The 13,233-nt window shown below is 41.5% G+C and overlaps 1 protein-coding gene across 1 annotated transcript; it reads right to left on the reverse strand.

The window, feature by feature from the left end:
* Positions 1-9,142: 9,142 nt before the first annotated feature.
* LOC121872539 (uncharacterized protein PB18E9.04c-like) lies at positions 9,143-11,271 on the reverse strand. Its single transcript, XM_042375323.1, has 2 exons — positions 11,253-11,271; positions 9,143-10,368 (listed from the first exon to the last, which is right to left on the reverse strand). The coding sequence occupies exons 1-2, from the start codon at positions 11,269-11,271 to the stop codon at positions 9,143-9,145; spliced, it is 1,245 nt and encodes a 414-aa protein (XP_042231257.1).
* Between the last annotated feature and the right edge of the window lie 1,962 nt (positions 11,272-13,233).

Here is a 13,233-nt window from a genome sequence, read left to right on the forward strand (position 1 = left end):
CCTAAACAAACGTAATCTAATTTAACCTAACCAACCAATTCTGTATTAACACCTGTCGCTTTATATTATAGCATCGTAAAACAAACTTTTTTCATCGTCCTATTTAATTATCAGATCCAGTGGCCAAATTTTGTTAATTGAAGGTAACACTTACGGCCGTAACAAATAAACTGTATTGTGAGGTTTGTATATCATTGGTATGGGTTATCCTACATCTCACAGGTCGGTTGGGGTGTTGACGGTAAGAGACATGTTATCGTATTGTATTGTTCCCGGCACCTTCCCCCCCAGATATTTATAGTACTGTACTGTATAGTCATATCTAGAAAGTAACACAGAGTTCCGCATGTAAAGTGTCAGGTTTCTAGTGTCCGTGGTCTTGTAGCTACGTCGCTACTCACACACACACACACACACACACACACACACACACACAGAAGCACTTCTGATATTATAGAGTATTATTATTATTACTAATGGTAGTAGTAATATTAGTTGTCCTTGCAGAAATAACAGTAATAATAGTAGTGGTGGTAGTAGTAGAAGAAGTAGTAATATTAGTAGTATTGGTAGTATGACTTCAAGACCGAGTACGTAACGGGAAAGGTGAATAAGTGGGTTAGGGAAATCCAAGCTCTGTCTGAGATTGCTATCACAGAGCCAAATGCGGCTTTTGCGGCATTCACCCATGGAGTCAAGCATCGCTGGAACTACCTGATGCGCACTAACCATGATATCGGACCCCTCCTCCACCCTCTGGAAGAAGCTATCAGAGTCAATTTCAATCTCAAATTAGTAAAACATTTTCACTTAACCCCAGCAGAAAGATCACTCATGGTACTACCACCGAGACTGGGAGGAATGGGATTGACCAATCCAGAAGAGATTGCTCCCACTGAACATCAAAACTCAGTTAAGCTCACGGCAGCCCTCACTGACCACATAATAGCTCAGAACGTAACAGGTGAGGTGGATACCAGTGAAGTAAACAAGATTCGACAGTCCATTACGACAGAACGACAGAACGGCCAAAATGATAAGTTGCAGCAACAGCTGCTGCAACTACCAGAGAATTTGAAAAAAATGGCTATAGCGCAGGAGGTGGGCGCCTCGAAATGGTAAAACTACGTTACCGATAAGGCCAATGGTTTCAGTCTCAATAAACAAGAATTTACAGATACCATTGCTCTAAGATACGGTAGGCCAGTAGAAGGTTTGCCCTCCCAATGCGTGTGTGGCTCTTCCTATGACGTCGATCATGCCATGGTGTGCAAGAAAGGGAGCTTCATATGCATGAGGCATGACAAAGTAAGGGATCTCACAGCAAATATGTTGAAGGAAATCTGTCGTGATGTCGGGGTAGAACCGACCCTCCTTCCATTGGACGGTGAGAGTTTCCAACATAGGACTTCAAACACTTCCAACGAAGCCCGTGTTGACGCCAGTGCTCGAGGATTCTGGACGCAAGGACAGCTAGCCTTCTTCGACATCAGGATTTTTGATCCCATGGCCTTATGTCACCTTAACTTAGTCCTCGATGCTGCACACAGGAGGAACGAGAACGACAAGATAAGGGCATATGGGAAGAGAGTTCAGAACGTTGATCGAGGCAGCTTCACTCCTCTGGTGTTCACAAACTCTGGTGGGATGGGACCAGGTGCAAGATGCTTCTATGCCAGACTCGCGGAGGTGCTATCCGAACAGAAGCACCAGCCCAGAAGTTATGTTAAAGCCTGGCTGAAATGTCGACTGTCCTTCTCTCTCCTTAGGTCTGCTTTGCTCTGCCTCAGGGGAACGAGAGCATCGACACCAAAGCCGACAACAGTTGCAGATATTGACTATGAGGCAACAGTCACTGAATACCGCATAGATCTGCGGCTCAACTAACTCAACACAGCTAGGGTAGCTATTTATGCATTAGGATATTTAATTTTAAGGTAATAAAATGGCGGCAAAGGTGTGGTTATTGGGGGAGGCTGGAGGCCATGTTAGTAGTATAGTAGTAGTAATAGTAGTCGATCATGCCATGGTGAGCAAGAAAGGGGGCTTCATATGCATAAGGCATGACGAAGTAAGGGACCTCACTGCAAATATGTTGAAGGAAATCTGTCGTGATTTCAGAGTAGAACCGACCCTCCTTCCATTGGACGTTGAGAATTTCCAACATAGGACTTCAAACACATCCAACAAAGCCCGTGTTAACGTTAGTGCTCGAGGATTCTGGACGTGGGGACAGAGAGCCTTCTTCAAAAACAGAATTTTTGATCCCATGGTCGCATGTCACCGTAACTTAGCTCTCGATGCTGCACACAGGCGGAATGAGAACGACAAGTTAAGGGCATATGGGGAGAGAATTCTGAACGTTGATCAAGGCAGCTTCACTCTTCTTTGTTTTCACAACCTATGGTGGGATGGGACCAAGTGGAAAATGCTTCTACGCCAGACTCGTGGAGGTGCTATCCAAACAGAAGCAGCAGCCAGAAGAACAGCCTGGTTGAGATGTCGACTGTCCTTTTCTCTCCTTAGGTCTGCTTCGCTCTGCTTCAGGGGAACGGGAGCATCGGCCCTAAAGCCGACAACAGTTGCGAATATTGACTATGAGGCAACAGTCACTGAATGCCACATAGATCTGCGGCTCAACTAACTCAACACAGCAAGGGTAGCTACTTATCAATTAGTATAGTTAACTTTAAGGTAATAAAATGGCGACGAAGGTGTGGCTATTGGGGGAGGCTGGAGGCCACATTTAAAAAAAGTAGGTCTTTCTCTCTCCTTCGGCCGGTTTTGCTCTGCCCAGGAACGAGAGCTTCTGCCCCAACTCCGACAACTGCTGCAGATATTGACTATGAGGCTACTGTCACTGAATGCCGCATAGATCTGCGGCTCAACTAATTTAACACAGATAGGATAGCTACTTATGTATTAAGATATTTAATTTTGAGGTAATAAAATGGCGGCGAATGTGTGGCTATTAGGGGAGGCTGGAGGCCACTTAAAAAAATAGTAGTAGTATTAGTAGTAGTAGTATTAGTAGTAGGAACGAGAACAACAAGATAACATGGGGAGAGAATCCAAAATGTTGATCAAGGCAGCTTCACTCCTTTAGTGTTCACAACCTCTGGTGGGATGGGACCAAGTGCAAGATGTTTCTACGCCAGACCTGCGGAGGTGATCTCCGAACAGAAGCAGCAGCCCAGAAGTTATGTTACAGCCTGGATGAGATGTCGACTGTCTTTTCTCTCCTTCAGTCGGCTTTGCTCGCCTCAGGGGAACGAGAGCCTTGCCCCCAATTCCGACAACTGCTGCAGATATCGACTGTGAGGCAACAGTCACTGAATGCCGCATAGATCTGCGGCTCAACTAATTTAACACAGATAAGGATAGCTACATATGTATTAGGATATTCAATATTAAGGTAATTAAATGGTGGCGGATGGTATGGCTATTGGGGGAGGCTGAAGGCCACGTTGAAAAAAAAAAAGTAGTAGTAGTAGTAATATGACCTATTTATATCCATGTTATCACTGACACATTTACAGTTCGCCAGGACAGGTTGGTGAGAGTTCTCAGCGTTAGTGAGAGTTAACGCTTAAGCTACAGTGATATATGTGTGCAATTGAGTGAGCACTTAACTGTATTAATGGATGAATTTCATTAGTAAATTACTCTGATATTAACCCTGCAGTCCTGATTATTCTTCCTTAGATAAGCAGAATTCATTTTGAAAAATATTAGAAATCTGTCAGTTGTATCATCCAGGATATTAATGTGATGAGCACGCACGACCTACTGTCTACAGTGTGTCATAACGCAGCGCTCTTCGTTGTCTTTGCCAATTTACTATTAAATCTTTTCCTGTTTTACGTGCCTGAAAGAAATGCTCATATTTTTTTTTCATTCTATTTATTTAACTCGTTTGACCGTTTTGTTTTCTTTATGTCTACCGTCGATTTTTTTCCTCAAATATTCAGAGTCAGAGTAGCTCATCAGAGACTAACACAGAGGAGGAGGAATGTACCAGCATGTTCGAGGACCTGGGAATCTTGGAGACTTATAAACAGTTCTAATGACTTCTAAAAACATTGAACTCCTAAGGACCCTTGAGGACTCTCGGATATTTCTATGCATGCCTGAAGACTCCTGGGGACACTTCATTTTGGGATGTCTTGTTGATCCTTCGAATTGATGAAGACTTTTAGAGGCTGATTGGTTATTTCTGGAGATGTTTTCTATTAAATCCCTGGTGACTCTCACACACGCCAGGTAACTCCTGATGTCTTATTTAGTGTTGAGGATCATCGCAGATTTCTGGGAAATTCTGAAAACTTTCAAGATACTTCATGATTTCAGTTTTAAGGAATCGCTGATTTTTTTTAAATCTAACGAAATTTCCAACTTCATTCAGTATTTTGAGGCGTTTCTCTGTAATCCCGAAGTCTTATGGCACTGTTAGCATGCTAAATATTTTTGATGACTTGCTCTTGAAATGTTTTTATAACCCGAGGACTGATTTGTTGTTGATTCCTGGGCTTTCTCGGCAAGTCTGCAGGACTTCCGAGAATTCTTCCGAATTTCCAAGGCTCCTAATATCAAATACTCCTGAAGATTCCTAAGCCAGACAAAACTCTGCAACACTCAACTGAGCTCCTTTTATGAGGTCTTCATCCGATGTCATCTGTTCGGGGCTTGCAAAGTCCTTTTGTCGGGATCAGCCCCGTGGTCCGGGGTCGCCGCTCACTCATAATACAATTCCTCCATTATCCAGGCATCTCTGCTATCCTACAGCGTACCATGACGCGCCTGCCTATGATATAATACCGAGTATGTTTGCCGCTCAGTTGAGCAAAAAGAAATTAGATCATACTTATGGTGATTTTTTTTTACTTGTACCTTTCTATTACAGTTGGAACAATAATGTTTCAGAATGAGACCAGGAAAGGCAAGAATGAGGAACTTGTCGATTCTGTCATTCGTGTGTAATAACAAAATAACTTTCTTGAGTCGCCCGAACACAAGAGTCTGCTACTTATCACCATTCATTTTATATATATATATATATATATATATATATATATATATATATATATATATATATATATATATATATATATATATATATATATATATATATATATATATATATATATATATATATATATATATATATATATATATATATATATATATATATATAATATATATATATATATATATATATATATATATATATATATATATATATATATATATATATATATATATATATATATATATATATAATATATATATATATATATATATATATATATATATATATATATATATATATATATATATATATACCCGTATATTGTTTATCAATTTGAAATCTCCCCTACAAAAATTATGTAAAATCTACTCGACTTGACCAAGAGCAAAGTTGTTTTTTTCCGGGTACAAAATATGGTTACATTTTCAATTAAACCCGTCTGTCATAGTCAAAAAAGATAATGTGAAACTTAACCCACAACGCAAAATAAAGTGAGCGCTCGTCAGCTCCAAATCGAAATTACAAACTAAAAGAATCTGTCAGACACATCCACTATTGCAGAGCACATTTTTTTTATCGCATGTTGGCGGGCGGGTGAGGGAGGGCTCACAGCCATCATTATTCAGAGGGCGAGACGTGGGTATCTAGGTCACTGGTGCTGGCTGCTGTGAGTCCTTCAAGGGAATATAGAAGAGGATAGAAAAATGAGATGATATCCAGTGTCAATAGATTTATACTTAGGAAACTGAGGTGCGAAACGGACAGCCAGAGAAGACTGAAGACAGAAGAATGTGAAGGCGCATTGGGGCGACCTCCAGCCAGCGAGACATCCCCCTCCTCTGTCCATTTTCAAAGATTAGGGGATCAGCTTCTTGAATCAGTCTCCGTCACCTTCTGCTTTCAGCTCCACCACAGCAGTGTATTGTTGTACACTAATAATAATGATGATAAATAATGTTGCTGTCACGATAAGATGTCAGGCTTATGATTCGTGTCAGTCTGGAAGTTGAAAATAATTATTCGCGCGTTAGAACTTCATGGAAAGTTTAGGTGTTGTTGTGTACATTCAAAGCCTCTTTAAGTGTATGTTTTTGACTGGTTATAATTCTATCCATATGTGTTTTACTTTTAGGTTGAACGATCTAGTTATTTAATTTTTTATGCATCATAGCATTTTAAATTAAATGTAAAGAATGTGTAAAAGATTTTGAAAATGTAATTCGCAAAATCAACTTAACACACACACACACACACACACACACAAACACACAGATTTTTCTTGCTCCAGTAAGCTTGATTGTATTTTCCTTTCCATGTTTTTTGTTTTTTGTCCTTACAAATAATTTTCGTAAAGTGACGTTGCCTTCATTATGGGCAGTAAATGTAACACACCTCTGTACTCTTATGTGTTAATATACATATGAATAATAATAATAATAAATATAATTAAACGGTTTATTGAAAGAGCTTGGCAGCCAGAAGGCTGAAAATATACAGTTACATATTTGGGGAATGGGTTACGAATTACAAATAATGTACAAGTAAATATGAGTGACACAAATAAGACATATAATAACTAGATGGGGAAAAGCTCAAACTACAGTTCATTTCAACATAGTGACAGTGCAAGGAGTAGTGTTTACTGGGAGTGTATACACTGATTTATTAAGTTATTGATAATTTTTACAATGGTTGGGACTGGGCTTTCTTATAGCGATCAGTTCGTGCACGTATGGGCTGGATGCTGTGGTGTCGAACAGCATCTCGGACTAGGGATCTCGGTGGTAGTAGGAGCCGGTGTCGGATGGTGTAGAAGCTTCTACCAAATTTGCAGATGAGGTCGTGGTGATGGTCAGTGAGAGTCGAAAGGGTCAGTGTGTTGAGCGCTTGATATGTGAGGAGAAGGAGAGAATAATCTTGCATGCCCTCTTTTGCACTTTTCTAGGTGTTTACGTTGTGTGGCATTTAGGGAGGAAGACCAGGTGGGGAGCATAGGTGAGCTTGGAAGTATGAATGTTAAACACTGAGGAGCTCTGTGCAGGAACTCCGAGGGACTTGAGTCGGCGGAGGAGGTGGAGACGGAAACTGGAGGATTTGATAACTTCACTGACGTGTGGTTTCCAATTTAGTTTGTTGTCTATGGTGACGCCGAGGAGCTTCGAATCTACAACCTGGAGTGTGTTCGGACCTAGAGTAATGGAAGGAGGTGGGACAATGTGGTTGTGTGTGTGTGTGTGTGTGTGTGTGTGTGTGTGTGTGTGTGTGTGTGTGTGTCACATTAACATAAAGCAGCACAGGGGGTGACAATAGTCAGCAGCGCCTGGCATTCTCTTCCATCTCGCCAAATGAAACTCACGGAGTCGGTGCCAGACGCCCTGGACTGGCCCTGTGCCACTGCCTGGTGTGTTGGTAATGGTGTCAGCCAAGGTCTGCCTCCCCTCAGTGGAACTAATGAAAGGTCACATCTTATTTCATACAACAATGAAAGAGGAGGTGTGGGTGATCGTCTGGTTGGCGGTGGTGTTCAGCTGTAGTGCGTGAAGGTTCCTAAAATACGTGAAAGATGTCCTACTCTTACTGTATAATAGATCAACAATGGTTTATCACTCGGTCGTGCATTATTAACTATTTATCAAATTACATATAAATTCATTCATATATTATCATTATTAAAACTCCCAGTCAGCTCAAATACTGTATGTACTCACCTTCCCCCGTCCTCGCAGCTATCTACCCCAACATCTCCCGAATCCTCGGTAACCCATAATCTACTCTGCTAGATATACCGACCACTCACACCATCTTTACGACACTAAGCTGAGGAGCACCAGAAGCGACAGTATAGTGTGGAATATTGACGTTACTCTCTCTCTCTCTCTCTCTCTCTTCTTGTTTCACATTTCTTTCCCTGTCCTTCCTGGTACTGACGTTAATACAGGAGGTACTGGTATTGATACTGGAGGTACTAACGTTAATACAGGAGTTACTGGTGTTGATACTGGAGGTACTGGTGGTGATACTGGAGGTACTGGAGTTGATACTGGAGGTACTGACGTTAATACAGGAGTTACTGGTGTTGATACTGGAGGTACTGGTGTTGATACTGGAGGTACTGGTGTTGATACTGGAGTATGACGTTAATACAGGAGTTACTGGTGTTGATACTGGAGGTACTGGTGTTGATACTGGAGGTACTGGTGTTGTCTTAGGACACTGGTTATACTGGATGTACTGGTGTTAATACTGGAGGTACTGGTCTTGATACTGGAGGTACTGGTGGTGATACTGAAACATTGGTGTTGATACTGGAGGTACTGGTGTTAATACTAAGTACTGGTGTTGATACTGGAGGTACTGGTATTGATACTGGAGGTACTGGTGTTGATACTGGGGACACTGGTGTTATACTGGAGGTACTGGTGTTGATACTAGGGTACTGGTGTATTGATACTAGGTACTGTGTTGATACTGGACACTGGTGTACTGATGTACTGGTGTTAATACTGGAGTACGGTCTTGATACTGGAGGTACTGGTGGTGATACTGGGGTGTTGGTAGTTAATACTGGGTACTGGTGTTAATACTAGAGGTACTGGTGTTGATACTGGAGGTACTGGTATTGATACTGGAGGTACTGGTGTTGATACTGGGGACACCGGTGTTAATACTGGAGGTACTGGTGTTGATACTGGAGGTCCTGGTATGGAAGGTACTAGTGTTGATACTGGTACTGGTCTTGATACTGGAGGTACTGGTGTTGATACTAGGACACTGGTGTTAATACTGGAGGTATTGGTGTTGATAATGTGGCTACTGATGTTAATACAGGAGTTAGTGATGCTGATACTGGAGGTACTGGTGTATTACTGGAGGTACTGGTGTTTACACTGGAGGTTTTGGTGTTATACTGGAGGCACTGGTGTTGATATTAGAGGTATTCGTGTTGATACTGGAGGTACTGGTATTGAAACTGGAGGTATTGGTGTTGATACTGGAGGTACTGGTGTTGATACTGGGGACACTGGTGTTGATACTGGAGGTACTGGTGTTAATACTGGAAGTACTGGATGTCAATACTAGAGGTACTGGTGTTGATACTGGAGGTACTGGCGTTCATAGGGGGCACACTGGTGTTGATACTGGAGTTATTGGTGTTGATACTGGGGACACTCGTGTTGATACTGGAGGTACTGGTGCTGATACTGGAGGTACTGGTTTTGATACTGGAGGTACTGATGTTAATACTAGAGGTACTGGTGTTGATTCTAGAGGTACTTGTGTTGATACTGTAGGTGCTGGTGTTGATACTGGAGGTACTGGTGTTGATACTGGAGGTATTGGTGTTGATATTGGAGGTACTGGTGTTGATACTGGAGGTACTGGTGTTAATACTGGAGGTACTGGTGTTGATACGGGAGGTACTGGTGTTGATACTGGAAGTACTGGTGTTGATATTGGTGGTACTGGTGTTGATATTGGAGGTATTGGTGTTGATACTGGAGGTACTCGTGTTGATACTGGAGGTACTGGTGTTGATACTGGGGACACTGGTGTTGATACGGGTGGCACTGGTGTTGATACTGGAGGTACTAGTATTATTACTGGAGGTACTGTGTTGATACTGGATTTACTGGTGTTGATACTGTAGGTACTGGTGTTAATGCTGGAGTTATTGGTGTTGAAACTGGAGGTATTGGTGTTGATACTAGAAGTTTTGGTGTTGATTCTAGAGGTACTTGTGTTGATACTGGAAGTACTGGTGTTGATATTGGAGGTACTGGTGTTGATACTGAAGGTATTGGTGTTGATACTGGCGGTACTGGTGTTGTTACTGGAAGTACTGGTGTTGATACTGGGGAGACTGGTGTTGATACGGGAGGTACTGGTGTTGATACTGGAGGTACTAGTATTATTACTGGAGGTACTGGTGTTGATTCTGGGGACACTGGTGTTGACACTGGAGGTGCTGGTGTTGATACTGGAAGTACTGTTATTAATACTGGAGGTACTGGTGTTGATACTGGTGTTACTAGTATTAATACTGGAGTTACTGGTGTTGATACTGGACGTACTGTTATTAATACAGGGGGTACTGGTGTTGAGACTGGAGGTACTGGTGTTGATACTGGGGACGCTGGTGTTGATCCTGGAGGTACTGGTGATGATGCTGATTGTACTGGTGTTGTTACTGGGGGTGCCGGTGTTGGTACTGTGGGTAACGGTGTTGATACTGGGGTCACTAGTGTTGATACTGGAGGTACTGTTTTCGATACTGTATGTACTGGTGATGGTACTGGGAGTACTAGTGTTAAGACTGATTTCTATACTCGGGTGTGGTGCTGATTGTATAAACTTTTTTGCATTCCCGAATCAAATGACTTTTACGCATCAACTCTGAAATATCAAGTGAATCAGTGTTTTCCAAGATGATACTTTTATCATTCAATACCTTGTATGTATCAAAGATTCGGAAGAGGCGAAGAATGAAGACGCATACACGAATTTTAAAAAAAACGTGTGATTTGAAATATCAAGTAATTAATAGCACCCAAGGATTCAGAACAGCTCACGATTATAGACTTACCACTTACCGAAACACTTAACAAGTCGAGATACGTTGCGAATAAAAACATATTGCAGCTTTAAACATTACACTTATACTGTATATCTACCCCTCCCCCATTGACTGGTGCGATATTAACACGATTGAAATTGAAAATAATGTTTTATGAATTACACATCAATGAGGTCAACATTTCGACGAATGAAACACCAATTGCACGAAACACCTCAATGAAACTCCAACTGCACGAAACACCTCAATGAAACACCTGTATGAAACACCACCTGCACGAAACACCTCATTGAAACACATCAATGAAACACTTCATTGAAACACCTGTATGAAACACCACCTGCACGAAACACCTCATTGAAACACCTGTATGAAACACCACCTGCACGAAACACCTCATTGAAACACCTCCTGTAGGAAACACCTCAATGAAACACCTCATTGAAACACCTCAATGAAATACCTCCTGTATGAAACACCTCAATGAAGCACCACCTGCATTGCCTCGAGCGATACATCTCATGAAGGAAACATGTCCTTAACGAAGCTGTTCTCGAGTATGCCTCTGTGTGAACCCGACACGGGCCTGACTCGCTGTCCTGTTTCCTATTAAGCCAGAGCGTCGTGGTTCGCTTGTCTCTTGCTCACCTGCGTCGCCAGCAACCATCGTGTTGACTGGGAACGTATATATATACGACACGTATTTCACAGCTCGGGTAACAAAATGGTGCCCTTGGAATTCTGTTATTTAGGTAAAAAAACGGAAGAAAAAAACTAGAAAAAAAGCTGCACGCGTAATGATAAACAAACTTGTGCGTCAAAACTGTGTCGTTAGTGAAGTCGTCAATGTTTACGCTCCCATGGTCTGTGCTCCGTACTACCTCCAACTTTCTGCCTCGGAATTTTGTGAAATATGTTTCTTTTAAGCTTTGCAGAACGACGCTTGTATTTGTATTTGTATTGTGTATGTGTTATACATATTCCATTATATTAAAAGCCATGTACAGCAAGCGGCGTCCATGAACTATTGTCTCGAAACAATTGAACATCCCCGAGCCTCCCAGGCAGAGTCCAATCCTCTTGGCGTCAGACGAGCTTGATGTGTACCCTATGAATATTCATTCGTAAATGCACTTTGAAGCACGTTTTGCTCTTTTGTTTTGCCATATTACAAATAATATATACAAATTCAACAAACTTTGTAATATTACGGCTTCAAAAAAAACCTAAACACCGAAAAAAATTTAAAGTACAAAATAATGCCGGGAATCCTTCACTCTCGGGCAGCCGTTAGTGTGGCTTACATGCTTATCTCCCCTCATTCTTAACACTCCCTTCACCCCCGGATGTCTCACTCTTTAATTAGTTTCATCAGCGTATGTGAGAGATCCTTTTGATAGTGACGGAGAATGCCTGGGAGCCATTAATTGTAAAGGGATGAGCCAAATTTTGACCCCCTCCTTCCCCAATCTACACACCCTCCCCTTACCCTCCCCCATTCTCTAACTTCTGCGAGTGTCAGTGCTGCGTTTATTTGGCCAATTTGGTTTATTGATTATATCCGCTGACGAAATCCTGAGCTCCAGCAGGCGAGAGTGGGCAGCGCAGTGGAAAGTTTTAATAACTAGAGGAAGACTATAATGAACACTGGGAAGTTTGTCGAGTCTCACAACCCTCCCTCCCTCCCTCCCTTGTCCTGCTGGTGGTAATGGTGATGTAGGTTGTGATGGTGGTAGTGGTTGTAGCCAAAGACACGTTCTTATCATACCCACGTGCGTAGTGATCACTTCCCCATTCCTCTTCTGTTATTGCGATTTCCTATTTATTCACACACACACACACACACACACACACACATCCAGATTAAATCCTGTAAGTGGATTTCCTAAGTGGACTTGATAACTAGGGGAAAACAAGTGAGGCATGGGAGAAGGAGGAGGAAGAAGTAGGAGGAAAATTAGAGGAAGGAAAAGGAGGAGGAGGAGGAGGAGGAAGAAGAGAAGGAGGAGGAGGAGGAAGATAAGGGTGAAGAGGCAATACAAAGCTCAGGGAGATTTAAAAAATAATATAACACGATAACTCTGAAGATTGTGTCAGGTTGGAGGTTAGATTAGGTTAGGTTAGGTTAGGTTAGGTTAGGTTAGGTTAGTGAGACATCATAGCTTCAAAGACAAGGTAGGCATTGATTGAATCAACTTGATTTAATCACTTGATTAAATCAATGACTTTTCACAGAAAAAATAATGAATAGTTTGTTTTGTTTTCCGATTGTTTTCATAAAAAAGTTGACGAAAAAGAGATTTGAAGGTTTATAAAAGAAAATCGTTGTATAACTTTATGCTGGAATTTAAAGTCATATCACGATGATATCGGTTTATTATGATCTTTCTGTGTAATATATTAAACTTTGGAATTTGCTATCTTTAAGAACACTGACAACTCAGTTAGGAGTCTCTGGACCACCAGTGGACTGACAGGAGATGAACAGGAATGTATCTGGGCTGTAGTTCTTAGCCTGAACCAACAGTGGACAGACAGGATATAAACAGTATTCAGTACACTGTACTTGAAAAAAAAATGAAAAGATATTTTTTATTTTTTTACTTAAAAAAAATAAAATATTACCAAC

This window comes from Homarus americanus, unplaced genomic scaffold (genome assembly GCF_018991925.1).
Source record: "Homarus americanus isolate GMGI-L3 unplaced genomic scaffold, GMGI_Hamer_2.0 scaffold39155, whole genome shotgun sequence".
Taxonomy (NCBI): Eukaryota; Metazoa; Arthropoda; class Malacostraca; order Decapoda; family Nephropidae; genus Homarus; species Homarus americanus.